The sequence below is a fragment of the Argopecten irradians genome, chromosome 8, assembly GCF_041381155.1.
Source record: "Argopecten irradians isolate NY chromosome 8, Ai_NY, whole genome shotgun sequence".
Lineage (NCBI taxonomy): Eukaryota > Metazoa > Mollusca > Bivalvia > Pectinida > Pectinidae > Argopecten > Argopecten irradians.
Window position 1 is genome coordinate 13734802 of NC_091141.1, and position 21348 is coordinate 13756149.

At 33.6% G+C, this 21348-nt stretch overlaps 1 protein-coding gene across 17 annotated transcripts in view; it reads left to right on the forward strand.

Annotated features, from left to right (window-relative positions):
* LOC138329432 (twitchin-like) overlaps positions 1-21348 on the forward strand; it is a 145294-nt gene that overhangs the window by 58190 nt on the left and 65756 nt on the right. For 9 of the 17 annotated variants that reach the window (XM_069276443.1, XM_069276432.1, XM_069276428.1 and 6 more), the window contains 13 exons: positions 2358-2416; positions 2727-2970; positions 3535-3566; positions 4731-4761; positions 7874-7978; positions 10165-10254; positions 13524-13546; positions 13883-13991; positions 14406-14648; positions 16022-16067; positions 16306-16364; positions 18554-18645; positions 19631-20200. In XM_069276443.1, the coding sequence (XP_069132544.1) occupies positions 2358-2416; positions 2727-2970; positions 3535-3566; positions 4731-4761; positions 7874-7978; positions 10165-10254; positions 13524-13546; positions 13883-13991; positions 14406-14648; positions 16022-16067; positions 16306-16364; positions 18554-18645; positions 19631-20200 (1703 nt within the window). Of the gene's footprint in view, positions 1-2357; positions 2417-2726; positions 2971-3025; positions 3055-3534; positions 3567-4730; positions 4762-7873; positions 7979-8042; positions 8112-10164; positions 10255-13523; positions 13547-13882; positions 13992-14405; positions 14649-16021; positions 16068-16305; positions 16365-18553; positions 18646-19630; positions 20201-21348 lie in introns of those variants that run through there. The other 8 variants (XM_069276440.1, XM_069276441.1, XM_069276442.1 and 5 more) reach the window with 6 other exon arrangements.

Here is a 21348-nt window from a genome sequence, read left to right on the forward strand (position 1 = left end):
GGCCCAATAGGGGAAATAGAGGTAAATCCTATAAATCGCTACTTGTCCTAGAGTTCTGCATGGATTGTAATCAAATTTGGCCACAAACATCCTTGGGGGAAGGGGAACAGAACTTGTATAAAGTTAGGCTCTAACCCCCCGGGGGCAGCAGGAGGGGCGGGGCACAATAGGGGAAATAGAGGTAAATCCTATAAATCGCTACTTGTCCTAGAGTTCTGCATGGATTGTAATCAAATTTGGCCACAAAACATCCTTGGGGGAAGGGGAACAGAACTTGTATAAAGTTTGGCTCTGACCCCTTGGGGGCAGGAGGGGCGGGGCCCAATAGGGGAAATAGAGGTAAATCCTATAAATCGCTACTTGTCCTAGAGTTCTGCATGGATTGTAACCAAATTTGGCCACAAACATCCTTTGGGGAAGGGGAACAGAACTTGTATAAAGTTTGGCTCTGACCCCCCCCCCCCCCCCCCGGGGGCAGGAGGGGCGGGGCCCAATAGGGGAAATAGAGGTAAATCCTATAAATCGCTACTTGTCCTAGAGTTCTGCATGGATTGTAATCAAATTTGGCCACAAACATCCTTGGGGGAAGGGGAACAGAACTTGTATAAAGTTAGGCTCTAACCCCCCGGGGGCAGGAGGGGCGGGGCCCAATAGGGGAAATAGAGGTAAATCCTATAAATCGCTACTTGTCCTAGAGTTCTGCATGGATTGTAATCAAATTTGGCCACAAACATCCTTGGGGGAAGGGGAACAGAACTTGTATAAAGTTAGGCTCTAACCCCCCGGGGGCAGGAGGGGCGGGGCCCAATAGGGGAAATAGAGGTAAATCCTATAAATCGCTACTTGTCCTAGAGTTCTGCATGGATTGTAATCAAATTTGGCCACAAACATCCTTGGGGGAAGGGGAACAGAACTTGTATAAAGTTTGGCTCTGACCCCCTGGGGGCAGGAGGGGCGGGGCCAATAGGGAAATAGAGGTAAATCTATAAATCGCTATTGTCCTAGAGTTCTGCATGGATTGTAATCAAATTTGGCCACAAAATCCTTAGGGGAACAGAACTTGTATAAAGTTAGGCTCTAACCCCCGGGGAGGGGCGGGTAGAAATCCTATAAATCGCTACTTGTCCTAGAGTTCTGCATGGATTGTAATCAAATTTGGCCACAAACATCCTTGGGGGAAGGGGAACAGAACTTGTATAAAGTTTGGCTCTGACCCCGATGGGGGCAGGAGGGGCGGGGCCCAATAGGGGAAATAGAGGTAAATCCTATAAATCGCTACTTGTCCTAGAGTTCTGCATGGATTGTAACCAAATTTGGCCACAAACATCCTTGGGGGAAGGGGAACAGAACTTGTATAAAGTTTGGCTCTGACCCCCTGGGGGCAGGAGGGGCGGGGCCCAATAGGGGAAATAGAGGTAAATCCTATAAATCGCTACTTGTCCTAGAGTTCTGCATGGATTGTAACCAAATTTGGCCACAAACATCCTTGGGGGAAGGGGAACAGAACTTGTATAAAGTTTGGCTCTAACCCCCCGGGGGCAGGAGGGGCGGGGCCCAATAGGGGAAATAGAGGTAAATCCTATAAATCGCTACTTGTCCTAGAGTTCTGCATGGATTGTAACCAAATTTGGCCACAAACATCCTTGGGGGAAGGGGAACAGAACTTGTATAAAGTTAGGCTCTAACCCCCCGGGGGCAGGAGGGGCGGGGCCCAATAGGGGAAATAGAGGTAAATCCTATAAATCGCTACTTGTCCTAGAGTTCTGCATGGATTGTAATCAAATTTGGCCACAAACATCCTTGGGGGAAGGGGAACAGAACTTGTATAAAGTTTGGCTCTGACCCCCTGGGGGCAGGAGGGGCGGGGCCCAATAGGGGAAATAGAGGTAAATCCTATAAATCGCTACTTGTCCTAGAGTTCTGCATGGATTGTGACCAAATTTGGCCACAAACATCCTTGGGGGAAAGGGAACAGAACTTCTATAAATGTTGGCTCTGACCCCCCGGGGCAGGAGGGGTGGAGCCCAATAGGGGAAATAGAGGTTAATCCTATAAATCGCTACTTGTCCTAGAGTTCTGCATGGATTTTGACCAAATTTGGCCACAAACATCCATGGGGGAAGGGGAACAGAACTTCAATAAATGTTGGCTCTGACCCACCGGGGGTAGGATGGGTAGGGCCCAGTAGGTGAATTAGAGGTAAATAATCGAATTCCTTCAGAAAAGAAACAATGAACCTGTATTTAGAACATTACTTGGCATTACAAACCAGGTGAGCGATACAGGCCCTCTGGGCCTCTTGTTTTTTAAGAAATGAGTAATTCACCAATTAATGCTATACATTTTTTGTGCTATAGCCCTTCAACCAAAGACCCAGGGTGAAGGACCAAAGTTTTCTCAGAAGCTTTCCCCTAAGGTAAGACCTATAGTTAAATTTGTACCCTAATATAGAATGGATGAGAGTATAAGCCATAAGCTATGTGGTATCATTATCACCACCTTGACTTATGTAGTTTTCAAACAATTAAGTGCTGTAAATATAGATCACTATAACCCTAAATAAAAATTGACATGAATTAAGAGTATCCACTGCTTACAGACTTCACTAACATGTTTAGTATAGTGGAACACATGTGTATTAGCATCATGTATGTGAAACCTTGTACTTAAATAATGTGAAACGAGAGGTTAATTTCCTAACCAGTCTTTCCTGTTCCTTACTACAGACTGCTCTGGATGGAGATGCCGTTGATCTTATTGCCAAGGTGACTGGTACTGAACCAATGACAGTCACCTGGTTCAAAGACCAAAAGCCAATTTCTGCTTCGGACGTACACAAAATCTCCTACGACAAGGGAACATGTCGTCTTTACTTCCCTGAGATCTACCCAGAGGACGCTGGTAACTACCAGGTGGAGGTGAAGAATGCCGCAGGATCTGCCATGTGTATGGCTAGTCTGTCGGTCAAAGGTAACATATCCGCCATGTGTATGGCTAGTCTGTCGGTCAAAGGTAACATATCCGCCATGTGTATGGCTAGTCTGTCGGTCAAAGGTAACATATCCGCTATGTGTATGGCTAGTCTGTCGGTCAAAGGTAACATATCCGCCATGTGTATAGCTAGTCTGTCGGTCAAAGGTAACATACATGTTAATGCCTTACTCATTTACCCATCCTTTAAATTGGAAAAGCTCATGTGTGTTTACAGGGATGAATGAGTTCATTTTTTTAGATAACCCTAATAGTGCTGAATTGTTTTGTATGGAGGTTAATAGTTTGATTTTCTTCTTGTTCTTCTTCTTGTTTTTCTCCTTTTTCGACGATCAGCAATTTTTGTTCATGTTTAGAAATTAATGTTCTGGGGAATGAACATGATATAAGCCCTTAAAGTCATTTTATGACAGATAACTGCCTAAAACTTTATCTTTTTAAGTATATAATACGCAAAAACATATATCTATGATGGAAGGAAAATTTCATCTACATTACTTATAATAAGCACATGCTTTAGAATCAACATTATTTGCATTGCAGACAACCCACAGCAAGACCAAAAGGGAAAGAAGGTAAATATTCATTTATTTTCTAAATTACCTGTGATTTTTAAATATGAAAATGAAGATGTCAAAGAAATTAAAGAAATTGAATCAAAATGGAAATTTCTCGTCACCCTTTGTTTTCCAGTACAAAAGTTGTGATCAAAATTTCCAACATTGACTTTCACCGTCAAGCATTCTGTTCAACGACATTTAGTTGTCTGTTATTGAAGCTGATGGTTGAAAACAGATTAAGATACCAAAACTTACCTACAACAATTGACCAATGTGGTATCTAATGATTTAAACAGGAAGAAAGTGGAACTTGTTTACATTAATGTTTTACAAGGATATTGTATAATGTCATAGTCCATGCACTCTTGATGGTGCCTAATGGTCTCCACAAAAGGGCACTTGCAATGATGTTTATTTATGCATTTTGGGAATGTATGTTGCTTTCACTTGGTGATAAATCCAGAGTTTGGGCTTTGATAATTGTATAAATAGAGGTTACACAACGAGTGGCTGTTGGATATGGAATTTATTCCACACGAGTGAGTTATTTCTTAAAAGTTACAAAAAACACGAGCTTTAGCGAGTGTCTTTTGTAACTTTTAAAAAATAACTTACGAGTGTGGAATAAATTCCATATCCAACAACCACGAGTCGTGTGACCTGTTTCTACCACAATTAAATGCGCTTTTAGCCGATAGAAATACGACGAGGATAAGTACGCTATCCAACAGCAGTTTTGGTGTCAAGCGGCGATCACAGCATAGCATGACGTCACTCGATTATTGATGACGTTGACAAATGATGACACAACAATCAGAAAGACGTAGTTCGGTCAAAGTTCACCGTATTAGCCCATCAGAATGCATACAGAGTTTATACCACTCAATTGTTAATCAACAGCTGCATCGTTTATTTGATACCCTGAGAGTTGAATACCACTGACTATTGTGGTAGAAAAAATACTAATTCTTATATGGCATTAGAAATCTCAGGCTTATTATTGGTGGAAAGTTTTACTTTTATTCCTAAGACCATACAATCAATAAATCATGAAACTTTGATATTCTTTTTCAAACACTGTTGTTACATTTAAATGTTTTTATTATGAATGGTATATGGTAGACCTTTACCTTTAAGAAATGCAATTATTTCATGTTTTTTTATTTATTTATTTTTCAGGATAAGGACAAGAAGCAGGAAGATCCAAAAGGTACATTATTGATATTTTCCTTATATAATTTATTTATTAATTTTGATATCTTATTTTTAGGATGTTCTTTCCTTGATCTTCTGGTCATGTGATCAATCTTCATGGTAACCTCTGCTATTCTTTATATTGGCACCCCCAAACTGCTGTAAATAAAGCAGATCTAAAATTATATCAAACAAGAAAAATGTTTTTACTAAAAGTTGCTTTAAAAGACAAAATGTCACAGAGATTATTTGAAATGTATCAAAATTCTTTGTGAAGTCTATACTTTTTGTATATCTTGATTGAAATTATAGAAATGCATTAATTGGTCATGAAGTTCCAAAAATTAATCGACCATGAAGATTGATGTGAGAATGAAAATTGTATTGACAGTGTGTGCTAAAACATTGCCAGGATTTATTAGATTTTGTCCTAGTGGTATATCAACCCAATCATTTGGATTTAGGAATTTTAGCTTATTAGTCTGATGTTTTAGCTGTTTAGTGATGAGGATCCTAGCTGTTTAGTCCAGTGAAGACCTGCTCAATGTGTTATTAGATAGTATTGATGACTTGGTAGAGAGAGTTTTTACAGTGTTTTGCTGGTGATTATCTAGTTTTGTCTTGTGATTGGTTCGTATATTTGGAAGCTTGATCTGGTGAGAATTAGACATGCATATCTAGAGCAGTTAATGTCTGTAGTTTGATCAATGTATTCCCTAAAGTCGGTCAATATTTCCCCAAAAAATTAGATCAAATCATTTTGACATTTTAGTATCGGTATCATGTGGATTTTGATATTTTATTTCTGCTAAAATTTTCTTCCATTTTTTTCTGTTAAAATAATAGTAGTTGAAGTTAATTAATCCCTTAGTTAATTGATTCAAAAGCATGTACCTGTGCTAATGACGCCATTAATTCTTACCTATGTTAGAAGTTAATTAAATAAGTTCGTTTGCACTCCTGTTCTCTGTTAGAATATACAGCCACGCCCTCTTTCAAACAGTTAATTCTGCTATGCTCTGATCTCATCATTTTAGTAATGCTATGCCTTTAATTAAATGTAATGGAAGAAATATTATTTGTTGTTTTGTTGAATATAAAATGAAGAGCAATCTTTGTATTTCATCATTATCATAAATAAAAAAAAATGAGGAATTAAAAAAAAATGCATTGATTCAATAAAGTTTTGAAAAATAATATTAATTATTATTAATTTAAATTAATTTATAAAAATTAATAATTATTTTCATTACACTTTGATTGTATTTTTATATTTAATAAATAATAGAATTTACAGATATTTGAATTTAATTTCTATTTTCTTTCAAGTGAATGATTTTAGTTTTGTGATTCTTATTTTTTCTTTTTAATTTGATATTATAAATTAATTTTAGAAAAAAGAGGAAAAACAGAAATAGCTCTTCACGAAAATTACCATTCTATAAGTACAGATGTTGTACCTCAAACGCAGCATGTCATTGTTTCCTCAGACTGTTCCAGTATGTTATATCTCAATGATGAAAATACCAAAGGGAAATTGAAATACAAAGACCACTGAAAATGGCTCCAATATCATGAAGCATTATTGTGTTCAAAACTGTCTTAATTTCATTCTTAGTCAATTACAGATGACGTTGCAAAAAGTTACGTCATTTCTGATTTGCTAAGCAAAAACATAAGTTTAAGTCTGTTTCATGATTCTGGGGCCATGCAGGTTGTTATATTTCTTCTTGATCTTAAATTATTGCATTTAATATTATTAATAAATATTTAGAAATAAACAAACAAAAAATCTAAATATTGACTTCAATAAGATATATTTAGTTTTCTTTTTGGACCTCTGTGTTGATAATTGACAGAAAACAATTCTAAATGAACAAGTATCTAACTGGTTACATTTGATGGAGATATTGGCAAAAGTAGATGTAGCATGATGGCACACCCAAAACTCAAGAAAATAAAAAAAAATTGAAAACCATCAATTTTACTGATCATTTAACATAATTGATTACAGTTTTGGATTTGCCATCTCATTAAGTTTTAAGTGTATTATGGATGCCGTAGTCAAAGTAAAAGACAGCCCTGTCCAAGCTTACTGCTATGTTCTGCTGTGCATGCCTGCAATTGACTATTCAATGTTCGATCAATGTCATGCAGGCTGATTTTGATTGGCTAAACATGGTTGGCTAAAAAATTATGGGATTTTTTCTCCACATAAAATTTTAATGAAAGTTTAGAATCACTTCAATTTAAAATTTAAAAAAAAAATCCTTATGAAAAAAAAAAAGAAATTCTGAAAAAAAGTTTGTAATTTTTTTTCAAAAATTCAGATGTCTGTTAAAGAAAAATGAAATAAGGTTTAATTTGATTCTGAATAAAAAAAAATTGTAATAATTTATAATCATTTTTGAAATTGGCATATTTTTCTTCATTGAAAAATTAAATGTTTTTGATTCGAATTTTGAAAAAAAAAGTTTAAAAATTATTGCAATTTCAAAAGAAAAAATGATTTAAATCCTTATTACATTTTCTCATGTTTTAAGCTTAAAGATAATAAAATAATTAAAAAATATAACAAAAAATAAAATAATTAAAAAATATAACAAAAACTGAAACGGAAAAACTGTTGATGGACAGGGTTGTATAATTTTTCATTTAAAAAACAAAAGAAAGTTAGATAAACAATGTGTACACATGTGTACATTTGTACACCTGTGTAAAAACTTGTTTAGATTTATACCTGTATAAACCTATGTAGAATATACTTACATATAACCATTGTTGTATACACCTATTGAGTGTATATGTGTTTATTTATACACATATGTGTAGATTTTTTTTTAAAATCACACATGTGATCAATATACACATGTAACACCTACTGTAGTAAAGCACTTGTAACACCTGTTCACACCTGTGTACCAGGTGTGTGGAGTAGATTTCCTATGTAGGTAACTGTAGTTGTTGTTTGTAGGTAACTGTAGTTGTTGTATGCTTAGCTTTAGTCTGTTTCTGTAGACTGACTCGTAGCTTCCTTTCACTCTCTTTCTCCCACAACCTCCATCCCGGCACTCTTCCATCGATATCCACGTGGCGCTGAACCAATGAAAATGCTCGACCAATCAAAGCTAAACAACCTGAGGCAAAGCCGAGCCCTCAGATCAAGGAGCCTGAACCAGAAAGTAAACCACCAGCTATCATAGAACCAGCAGATAATAAAGCTAAAAAATCAGGTAAAAACTGTAATAACCCCTCACCCGATAACCCAGTGTTCACCCCTGCCCCCTTCTCTCACAGCCAATAAGGTTCCGGCCTCGAGGAAACTCAAGCCATACACCAAGCAACCCACAACCATAATGGAGGAAGGTAAGGTATAAAAACCATAGGAAGTCAACAAGGATTTTTTTTTTTTTTTTTTACTTTACAAACACTTTTTTTATTTATTTATTTCTTCAATTTTAATTTTCTTTATTTTTAAGTATATTTTGTGGAGAATGCACAAACCAAATTTATTAACCAGTAGTTTAGTTGTATAATTATGTAGATGTTAATATCGTGATTTGATGTATGTAATCACTATAACCATCCAAAAGCTTGAGTAGGGACAGAGGTTTGGAGAATCTACTTCCTGTGGACACACAGACAAGTATGGTTTAGCCTATAAGCAGAGCTTACTAAACATATTTGGGCTTTAATTGGATATGTACAAAATTTAATGGTAACATAATAATATTAAAGCTTGTGACTTTTTCGCTTTAATTATTTTTATTGTCTAATATGATATCTAATGTTTTATTTGAAAGCTTGCAGTTGGGCTCAGAGACAATTGAAAATCAGCTGCAAGACTTCGGTAGGCCATCTTTATTGCTATTTGGTAGCAAAAACTGAGTTTTGAGTTAAATATAGCTCACAGAAATTCACTTTGATATCTATACACCATGTATCATAGGGCTTGTAATAGAAAACATATAGCCAGATTTCATTGACATTTATTTTTCATAGGAATATTTATCTTATTTACAATATTTATTCCTTATTTGAATCCTGTTGACTTCCTATTATATAAAGGTGCATGACTACAACACTACTAGATCTCACTGCTTATAGCTGATAAGTCCAAGCCAAGGCTGCGTAACCATGGTAACTAAATGTTGTCCCTTGGCTAAGGAAACAAAACACAAGGGAGATAACCCCGGGAGTAAAAATAGGTCACAGGATTGTTGACATTCATTTTGCCTTGACCTTTATGTTTGTTGCATCATGTTTTTTTTTTTTTTTACGAAGTTGATAATCCTGTTTCCAAGGGGCAATATGAAATCAACTACTGATATAGTAGTAGCAAGGCCCTTAACATAGACGTGTGTACAGGATATATAAATACTGGAACATTAATTGCTCTAACTCCAGCATTGGTCCCTCACAGATATATGGAATGTATGCTCCCTGATCATGGCCCCTCCCTTTTGTTGTCCAGTGAGCTTGTCCACTGTCACACTGCCCTGTAGATCTATTTATAGACCCAAAGTGCTGTCTCCCCATCAGCACAACTGTTTCCAATGTGATCGACACGATATAAAAAACACAATTTAACAGGACTAAACAATTCTTTATGGACACACAGCTTCATTAACATAACAAACAGCATTTTATTAGCTGCAGTATTTTAATAAAAACATTTACCATTTGATAAACAAATAATCAATAATCATAGACCATTACTGATCTCGCATACGTTTGCCACAGCTGTCCTGTCATAATTAATAACCAGCAGACTTAACTTGTTAAATGATAACCGGATCATAGGAAAATGCATATGATATATCTATGTATGTACATCTTCCTAAAAAATAGCTGTCATTAATAAATAAGTCTAATTTTAGAGAATTTAGTTGCATACTTATTATGCCATGTGCTGTCAAACATTGTTTACTAAACCTAGCTGAGCTAACCAATTTATTGTAAATAAAAAACTATTATACACCCAAAATTTAGTAAATTTTATTGTTAAACAAAATATTTCATTATTAGATTAATTACTATCAATGAAAATGTTATCAATAGAGAATCACTATATATATATGACAATTTGTTAAATTCCATTAAATTATGAGAATACTTTTAAAATGTTATTGAATAAAATGTAGATTTTATAGAATGAATAAATAAGGATTATTACAAAGGAGAGTTCATGGGTGTGTTTGATCTCCTGTACCAGGAAAACTCATAGAAATTGCTATCATTACAAAAATTATTGATTTATTCATATAAATTCTATTATTTTGTAAAAAAAAATCATTACATATTAAAAAAAAATCTGTAAAAGAGTCAAATGAAGAACAAAATGTGGGTTTTCATGGTACTTGAGGACGATCATGTTCTTGACTGTAAATTCTGTACTGTTCAATCACAACCCGAATAGAAGAAAATGACGACGGACCTAACAATGAGGATGGTTATGAAGCGGACGATGATCGTCCAAACATTCCAGTGATCATGATGGAGGACTATGGTAAGTGGTGCCATCTGTTGGCCCAAATTGTGTCCGAAAATAGTCTAGGGTTAGTGATGTCGCTCACATGCTTCTGTGATACTGTGGTACATGTTGGTCTGCAATCCAGTGGCCCAGATAATGTGTGATATTACTGAATTGGTACTTCATGTACGTACTGAATATGTTCTTTGTGTACAGAATAAGTACTCTGTGTACTAAATATGTATTTTGTGTACTTCATTAGTACCTCATGTACTATACTATGTGTCTTATAGAACTGTTGTCATGGTGACTAGTTTGTATCTGCTTTTGTTGTCATGGTAACAAGATGTGACAATATCCATTGGTCATTAGTTGATGACTGTTTGTTGCAATGGATGTTATCTGTTAGATATATAGGTTATGTGTGTTTTTGTGGCTCCAATATATAGGTGGTGGATATATCATGTGTTCAACACAGTATCAACAAATTCCTGAGTTTATAGTTTCTGATTTTAACCTTTCTTGTCATACCAGATACAAATGGAATATGAGTAAAATGCTCTAATATTTCTGTCTATACTCTGTTCATACTTAATGAATTTCTGCTCCTCAAACCATTGAATCAGGATTTTCTCTAGTTATGTGCTGTTTTGGGACTTTCTATGTTTTTGTGATGAATCATGTTTCTCTTCAATAAGTGTGTCAAATCATGATTCCTCAAGATCTGGCCCCGATTTCTCAAAACAAACAAAAGTCAAAAACTGACTTAATTAAGTCACAAATGTTCATATAAGTCACATGAGAAAAACTTAAAAAGTTTTGACCTAAGTCTGCAGTTAAGTTTTGAGAAATAGGGGCCAGGAGAAAAACTTAAGTTTTGACTTAAGTCTGCAATTTTGTTTCAAGAAATTGGGGCCTGATATCATATCTAATCAGGATTTTCTTTTGCTTTGATTTGCATAAGGACTCTTTATGCTTCTTTTGTATTGAATCAAGACTCAATCTTCTTAAATTGAATTTTTCTTCCTTCATTTGATCTCTGCTTTCCTGCCATTTTCATTTTCAAGAAGCTTTACCATAATTGAGTATTTTTCATATACTTGTAAGTAAAGCAAACTCTGTTGCTGGTAGGCATGACACTCTTAACCTACTGTGATCTGAGGAATATACCAGTCCACCACAATGGTCTGAACATTTCTGTAGATTAAGAATCCAGACATTTTCATCAGTTTGTTTGTTTGCTTGTGCAATAAAAGGTTATCCTATTATCAGTTTGTAGTTTTGTGATTTTATTCGTCATGAAAAAATGTATATAAAAACAAAGAAAATGTCTATACTGTCGCTGAGTTTTATTTGCGTTTTATATGCGTAATAATTGTCAGATGCGGCGTTCATCCATTATGCTCATACATTAGGCATGCCGCCATATTGGTCTGAGGTTAATAGATGTGAAGGTTATGATTGAAAATATATCTACCCTTAACTCTTTGGTTTTCATTTTGACCGATGCAGCACAATTTTATTGTATTAAGACCTTTTGTGCATAGTATGTATTGATAATTGTGTCACATTTTCTTTAGTATTTTTTGTGACATGTTATTTGGTGTTGTATGTGGTGTATGTCTGTGTTGTGCTATCTATGTTCAGTGTTTACCATATTTGTTACATAAAAATGTCTTTGTTAAATGCAGTCACAAAGATGTTCCAAGATTAGATCAAATCATGCATAAAAAAATAAACAGTATAGACTATTTTCTAACTGAAGACTCTCAATGTATTGTTCTTTGAATAAAAGAATTTATAACTTGGTGGTAAGCTTAAAAAATTGTCAGAACAAGTAAAATAGACAAATTAAAAGTAAAAACCAATAAGCCTATAAAAGCCCAATATGAAAAATTATTCAATCACATCTTGATTTAATATAAATTATTGATTAAAGTAAAATTTTGATAAGAATAAAACGTACTTAAAGTTTAAAGTTATTAATATTTCTTATAAATTTATTTCCTATAAAAAATTGAAACAAAATGTAGTATTCCAATATATATACAAAGAAAAAAGTATTACAATGATGAATAAGGGGTTGAAGATTTAAAGCATTTTTTTTAACTTTTTTTTTTCATTTTTTTTATAATAGCTATTTTTGCTTGCACTGATGGATGACATTTCGTCATGCAGTTGGAATTTACAGAAGTAGAGAAATATTTGTTTCAGCTGTTTAGTTCTTGTAGACATAGAATTTTTTGTTTTAGTTGGAATGTATTTTACTTAGATAGCAAGTTTTTAATTTTGTTATGGCTTATGTGAATGCAGTAGTTTGTAGAATTTTTTTTTTTTAAATTTGTTTAAAAACAGTTTCATTTCCGTTTGTCTTTTGATTTCAAAATTTCCAAGTGATATAAATCTTAAAAATAAGATTTTTTGTCACAGTAGGAGATGTCATTTTATTTGATTTTAGAAATAGAATTATTTTATTAAGATTTTGTTTAAAGAATGTTTATCTGAAATTCAACATTTAATTACATTTTACATGAATAACAGCGTGAAACTAGTTATCTCAAGGTATGATCTTCAGCAGCAGTAAATTTAGTAGGCATAATTTTGTATAAAGGTAAAGATTTTGTATGCTGACATAAATTTCAGATTATACAGCTGTAATCAGGTAAATTTTGTGTTTCAGGACAGAATTAATTTCTCTGTTTTCCTTTAAACTTTAAACTCTGACATTTCTTCTCCCCTTACACCTGTATGCTTCTTCCAATCCTTTGATTCCATTTCAGATTAAAATGCTCAATTTTAACATTCTATTTCTCCATTCCCTTTGATATGAAATATCATTACAATTATAAAAATATTAAATTATTACTTGAAACATATTAACAATATTTTGTGGTATGTAAAAGTAAATTTCATTGAAGATCATGTTAAATCAAATTCATTTGAAAGATATTTTTGAATTTGTTAATTATGTCAGTAAAATTGTTTTATGTATGAAAAATAAAATCATTTAAATGTTACATATAAATGACAAACGAATAAACACAATTTTTATTGCTTCTTTTGTGGTTTGTGTTGCTATTTGCAATATGCTTTTGAATTATCTAAAAAGGCAAAATATGATTGTATATTTCTATTAAACTTTTGAATTGATATCTAGAATTTGCTTCCAATTTAAGATAAATTTATCAAAAAGACAAGAATAGTATTCAGATTGAGAACCTGCTGCCAATGCTTTGCATACGTCCACTGTGGTGACACGCAGAATTTTTATTATTGTTTAATTTATTTCATTATCTTCTTTTCAGAGCAAACAAGTGCTCCTCCAAAGGTAAGACATGGCTTGTTGATTAGGATCGTAGTTCAAAGAAACATTTAGGGAAAAGTTCACATGTATAAAACGCTCAATTTTACAGTTACAAAGGAAAACTCCTTAACTTATGAAATTTTCCTTAACTTTTACGATGCTTTTCGATGAAAAATTTTGAGTCAAGGAATTCCTTAAAGTTAAGATTTGTTAATGAAACTGGGCCCAGGTCCTTGACTCCGATTTCTCAAAACAAAAGTACAGACTTAAGTCAGTTTTTTGTACTGAGAAATCAAGGTCTAGTATCATAAGCATTGTATCCTGCTGTAGAAACCATGAAGGTGAATTTGTGTGTTCCAGGATGATGGTTATGAGCAGGAAGGCCCTAAGAAGGTGCCCAAGCCTGGTAAAGTGGAAGGGCCAACCCATACCTTCGCTAACAAGGTCGAGAATCAGGTCATTGTTGAAGGTCAGTATACAAATCTATGGAAAGGTTATTTGAAAGTCAAATTTCTTGAGCTAAAACAATGAAGATTAGGACTGCCCTAAAGTTATTTTTGTAAAGCTATTGATTTGTAATGCTTTGGTATTGTAATACTGTTGAAAAGGATGAAAGAAAAAAATCATTTGAGTACAAAAAAACCAATAATAAGAATGTAAGAAGTCATTACTTTAAAACATGAATATGTTTTCATTTGTTAGTTTTGTCAAATCAGAAACACTATAGACAATTTCCTGCAAGCTAAATTTGTGTAGCATTAGATTGTAATGATTTTGTATTTCTTCAAATTAGTTATCATTAATTTACATAGTAAATTGAACTACAGATGTCTCCATGTGATTTCTAGTTACCGATTAGATATATAAATGTTTATGTTCCCAGGTGACCCAATCAAGGTCGACGTTCAGATCAATGTTCAGGATGGAGCAGCTTCTCCAGTTGTGCGCTTTATGAAAGGAAAACGAGAACTTAAGAATGACTCACGCACCAACATCGTACAAGACAAGGCTTCAGCAAAACTTGTAATGCAAAAGTCAAGATTTGCAGATGAGGCCAAATACACCGCCCAGCTTATGCAAGATGGCGTCACCGTCGACGAAATGACATGGAGCGTCTTTGTGAAAGGTCCTTGGCTTTATTTAATTGTTTATTGTTCAAATTGATTTGGTTTGTTTTTTATTTATTTCCTTTTTGTTTCAGATTTATGATTATTCTTGTTTGTAAAATACATATGTACAGTGGAATCCTCTTAATGTCATGTTCCTTTGGTCTGGTAAAAAATGTGATATTAAGAGTAATAACTATGATATTAACCAATATCACATTAAGTGGCTTCAACTGTATTTTTTTTTCTTCATTTTTGCCTTGGATTAAGATGAATGTTCCTGAGCATACATTTAAAAAAAAAAATTGAAGTTGATTATTTGAATTTTTCATTTTTGCCGTTTGTGTAATGATGTGTTTTGTTGTGATGATACAAGTTTCATCATCTTGATCCAAACATTTAGTTAGTTATAGAATGATCTGTAGTGCATTGGGTCCAAGTCTTAGTGATTAGAGTAGAATACAAGTGGAATTCTATGCTGACAAGGATAGGTTAAGCATTGGAGTAATATTCTTTGGTAGCATATGACTGATGCAATGAAGATATGTTTTTTTGTACCGACTGAGAAAGTGAAGATTTATATTACTATATATTCATTATAAATGATTATATACTTAACATAATTTAAGTGTTTACATTGTTCAAGGTCAAAGATCTGAACAGCATTGCCAAGGTCAGAAGTTATTACTATTACAATGTCATGGACAATACTTAGTCAAAAGCTTCAACCAATGTCAATGTCAATGGCAATAGAAGGTCATAGAAATGGTCAGAAACAACATTTAAGATTTGCTGGATTAACTTGTAAAAGAAGTATGTCAATGAAGCTATTTTATTTAATTTCAAAGACTAGGTTTAAATTTGATTATTATGCATGAGTTGTGTCATTCATAATAACTTGTAGATTTTGTAAAAAAAAAGTCTTCACATGTTCATATAAATACATACAGATCTATCTTCAACAATGTTTTATCATTATCGTTGTCTTCCTTACATTTGTCAACAATTACAGTCTGCCATCAAGCATGAGAGCAAGATTGATAGTGAAAACAAATGTGTTGTTTGCTCTAAGATAGAACTATGGAATGTTTTGTATTTTAGGTTTTGTGACATTATAGATTCATTGCTTGTTTCCTTTATCGAGTCAGCAACAGGCAACTTACCTAAAGACTTGGTATCAGTGATGATATGTACCTTGAATATACTAGCAAATCCATGTGAATTAGAGTTAAGTTACGCTCTTGGACCCGACATGTCAGTAGTGATTAGGCTAGGGTCTAGAGTGAAGATGTATATAGAGGATGTGGCATGGCCGATTGGTATCGGGGCACAGAGAAATGGTTGCATGCAGGATTGCATGATAGTTGACCTCAATGACATTCTCCAATTGTAGATCCAAAAGACTCTTCCTTGGACTTCAGGAACCTTTTGAAACACAGGTAGGTTCATTAAACTCACAATGTACCCCTTTCAGTACAATTCTTTTAAGCTAGTTACAGATTCAAGGGCATAATTTGCCATTTTTTCCATAGAATGTTAACTGTATTGTCAATTTTTCTATTCCTTGCTTTATGGCTGTCTGTTTTCATATCACAATAAAACCTTTGATGATAGTACTTACTCCAACTCCCTGTCTTCAATGTGAACATTGTATTGATGTTTTACTTCTGTATGAAGGCAAAGTAAGAAGAAGGACAGCACAGAAGAAGATCCTGACTGGGGCAATCTCAAACCAGGTATGATGTATACTGGAGTTATTCCCCTTTGTGAGCACTCTATCAGCACTACCAATATTCAAAAATCATTCAGAATTTTAAAGCTCACCTTTCTATTCCTGCACAATGATTTTTTTCACAATATGCTAATAATACTCCTGAATTCACGTTATCAGATGATCTGGATGGTCCAGTCTTTAATGATAAAAGTATTGTATATTAAGAAATTTAACATCAAAGTTTAATATTTGCTTTTTACCATGTTTTTACCTTAATGTTACTGTGGTAATTTACCTCACTGCCTCTTTCTGCTGTCTCCCAAATGTTCTCCTGATCATAACATTTCTTAACCTTTTTCTATTATACCTCTTTGTTGAACTATACCCAAAATATGTTGCAAGAAATAACTGTTGAACTATACCCAAAACATGAAATAACAATCTTCTGCAAATATTCTTGATAATATAACTAATTTCCAATGTCTAAAATATCTGTTTTGAAAATTGATTTCAGCCACTTTCATACTAATACCCAAAATGCGCATTATTTATTTCAGATGCCAACTGTACGTTCTCAACCTCTGGAAATAGTAACTGCGTGCGATATGGCTAAGCGCTAGATGCGTCATATTTCTTTCAGTTGCATTGCGCTGTGATAATGTGCTGTGCTAGTGTGTTATGTGTATATGTAGCTGTAGCAAATAGCATAGAATTTGATAAGATTTTAAAGGAATGATTTTTAAGAAAAAGAATTTATTCAAAGTCTCCTGAGATGGATATAGATGATCTTAAATGAGATTCCATATTTTTAAAAAAAAATCTAGCTTAAGGAAATTTCTTTCTTGAAAAATTACTTGAATTTATGCTGATAACATTTCTTATTCAATCAGGAATAGCCCCCCCCCCTTGCTCAGTAATAAGCCCCTTTCTTTCTTGAATTTAATATGAAAGTAATATTTAAATTTAGTTTTTCCCTGTTTTCTTCATTTCTACCTCTCTTTCTATGTCTTAATTTGAAACATAATTTGGCCTTATATTGCAAGAAAATGATCTTGTTATTGAGGATTTCAGTTTGGATAGACTATATGGATACATACACCATTTATTTAGTGATCAACACCTGAGAGCATGCTTTAGAAGATCAGAACAGCAATATAGAGATTACTGTATATTGTCTTGCTTTCTTGCATTTATCGTTATATATTGCATATTGTGCAAATTTTTCAGATTATTTTTGTTTTCTCTTTCAAATAATGAAAAACATTTAAAAAAAATTCAGAATACAATGTTATATCAATATTTAAATTTTGAATTAATATGGAATTCATCAGTCCATGTATTTTTATGTAAAAGAGATAGAAAGCTTCTGCTTTTGTTGTGATGTGTTTTATTGTTGCTTTGTAATCAAAAGGGCATTTCATGTCCATTTGAGCGCGCCTAGGAAGCGGTTTGTTATAGAAATAGAGCCAACTTGAATACCGCTGCGCTGTCCTTAGAAGTTAACCTTGTAGTAAGGCCATATAGATCTAGAGTACCTTTTACAGGTCTATAGCGTATACTTATAGATATCTTAGAACTAATACCAGCTAGAATCTTTATCGGCTTAGGCCAGTGAGTTTGGTCCAAATTAAATTTTATTTTGCGGAGATACATTTTTATATATTCATGGAAACAACTATGATAATATTGCGATGACTTAAGTTAAACATCCAGACACTATGATAATGTTGCGATCACTTAAGTTAAACTTTTATGGACCAGTAAATCTTGTTCATCCAGGTGCTTGTTGACTGTACAGATTCCTTAAGAAAAATAGATAATAATGAAGCTTCTAATTGAACATCATTCTTTATAGATTTTGATACCGCATAAAAGAGTCTGTGAAAATTTATTTATATAGGTATCATATTGTCCTGTTCTTTTCCTGAAATTCCTGTTGAGGAAAAGAAAACAGAGTAATGTTAATTTTGTCTGGTCAACAAATGTAAAATGAAATGCAATTTATATCTTTGATAATTAAAATACTCTGATTCATTTTTTCTTCTAAAAATAAAAAAAAATGTAAAATGACAAACAAAATAGTAGAAAAATGATAATCTTAAAACATATCAAAACAAACTGGATACAACAATTCTATTTATAGTCATTTATCTGATGTTCCTTTATAATTATATTTAAGTTGGTGACACATCGATACATCTATGTTCACAGTCGACAAAAAGCGCCGTCCCTCTCAGATTGAGATGATGAAGGCTAACCTTAAGAAGATTGAGAAAACAGGAAGCGACAGTGAAGATGAAAAGGTAATGTTATCCAATCAGATCAAAAGTTTACATTGTTTCCATGGAAACTGTTTGGTTAAGTATATTTATAAATTATTTCAATAAAACAATAATTTGTATACTAATAACTTAACTATTATTATTGAAAATAATTCCCACAAATAGTTGTAAATATAAATTATAATGATATTTTTATGTATTCATTTGCTTTATCTTTCTGCTTATGACAAGTTTATGATAAATTATTACAATTTTGTTATCAGAAACAAAAAGGTACTAATTGTCTAAAATATTTATTGTTATCATGATTTTCCAGTAAATAATGCATTTTGCCATGGTGAACAGTTACTAGCTAATAAGAGAAAAATGTAAAGAATTTTCAGGTTTTTGACAAATATCTTTCTAAGATGTTTAATTTTGTGTCAGATGAAGGCATATTTGCTAAGAAAATTTTATGACCTTTAAGGTCATTATTTAAGACCTGGGTCAGAGGTCACCAATTTTGGTCAAATGGCAAAGGTCATCACAAATACATCTGGGTAAAAGATATCACGTAAAAGTTAATTATTGGTTCAGCATAGGTCGTCATGTATAATTCTTGGTCAGAAGTGGTTGTGGCCAGATGAAGACCATTAAATGTAGATCTAGGACAGTGGTCATTATAGGAGTGGTCATTATAGGTCATAGGTCAAACAATGGTGGTCATTATAGGTCATAGGTCAAACAATGGTGATCACATACATACAGTTCTAGTTCAGAGTATTTCTTTGTACAAAAATGAGTTAAATAAATGGTCATCCTGGAAATATCAATGATATATAGCAGGTCACCATGCAGTTAGTGAATTAGTATTGAAAAAGGCTTCCAGGGAACCTCGTAGATCATCCAATGGACAGTTAATTTTTACTAATTGTAACTAAACATACTAATGATCTAATTAAGGTGGTATAACTTTAATTAGGATTAGGTAGGGATTAATGTTAACCATCCTGAATGTTTTCTTAAGCCGGGTAGCCAGGCTTCCTCAAGGAGGAGTTCGTTATTGATTGATAAAGTAGAGAGAACAACGTTTGAGAGTGTCAGCATGACCCAAAAAAGAACATCAGTCGAGGCTGTCACCATTGAGGAAGCTACTGCTAAGATGAAAATGACCAAAAGAGCCTCAGTTGAATCTGTTGAGGTAGAGCAGTCAAAGCTGAAAATAGGCAAGGGGAAAGTACCTGCAGCTGAACTGGAAGGTGAGACTGTATCATTGAAACCAGTGCCAGGTAAAGAGGAAGGTGGGCCTTCAGGTCCATTTATCAAACCTAAGAAACCATCTCTTCTGCCCGATGATACCAACTCCAGTCCATTTGTCAAACTTAAGAAGGCCTCTGTCGGGAAACTGGAGACAGAGGAAAAAGAAAAACTTGATGTTCCCGATGAGAAAGGAGGAAAGAAGAAAAAGAAGTCTACTACAGAGCAGGCACAGCAAGTATTTGGTGTGAAGCTGAAAGGTGGCAGAAAATCCAGGGGCGACTTTGAAGGCGATGTAGACTTTGGTGTCCAACTGAAAGGTTTTGGACAGAAACAAAAGGCATGTCTGAGGGTAGAAACAATATCTGCCTCAATCAAGGGCAGATAACTGTCACAAATAAGGGGCAGATAACTGCCTTTTAGAGGATGGCTAGTGGAGCATTTGTGTTAAAGCATTGTTGTTGAATATATACCACACACCTGTTTGCTTTGATGATTTATTTGGTGTTACACAATTGTTTTTTTTTTCATATTTCTTTTTTCCTTTTAGGATTGCTTTGTTTGATAATGACTTGAATTTTCTCTTCAGTTTCATCCTCTTCTTTTAAGTTGTTACCATATTGGAATTTTGATCAATATTATTATTACTGTGCAGTGATAATGTTGTCATGGTTACAAAGTATTTGACAACATTATCTCTGCCTGTAGTTTTTGCCAATTAAGAAATGCATGTTGATTTGGGGATTTGGTCAACAGCACTGTTGGTATGTGGTCACAGACACTGATTTATCTAGTGTTAGCATTGTTACTATGGCACAGGTTATTTTTATCGTTTCAAAAATGGCAATTTATTAGCATGACGTTTAAATTGATATTTACCCTTCATGCACAGCAAGATTTTTGACAACTATGACTCGAATGCCTAAGGATATCAAACCTTGGTTACCCCAGCTTCTCATTTTTTGACAATGTTTATGAAAGTTTTATGCCCAATCTTATGTTAAATCATTATTTGCAAATTTATTTGGCTGTTATCATTTATTTATTTCATTAAAATGTATTTATTGTTGATTTGGAAATACTATGATTTTATATACCTTCATCTCATTCTTCAAAAACATGTTTCATTTTCTAATTTTGAACTATAATTTACATTTTGCTTATTATTTTTATGTTGGAAAGAAAATGGAAATTTAACCTGATCAATGAAGACCAATCTTTACAATACACCAATTGCACAAGATTGGACTATCACTGAATTTATTTTATGTTATTTTATTTTCTTTGCCAGCTTGACCAATGTTACCCAACCCTGTCAGTCTGTAACCCCTTCATTCTCCTAGACATTTCAGGGTCGGGAATAAGCTTAGAAGAATCAAACAGATATCATATCACCCCATATGTGACAGTGCGCTTTAAGTATAAAGGTTAAAAAGACCCAATTCAAAATATGTAAATTTTAGTCCCAAGTTATGCAGTTCTATTGAG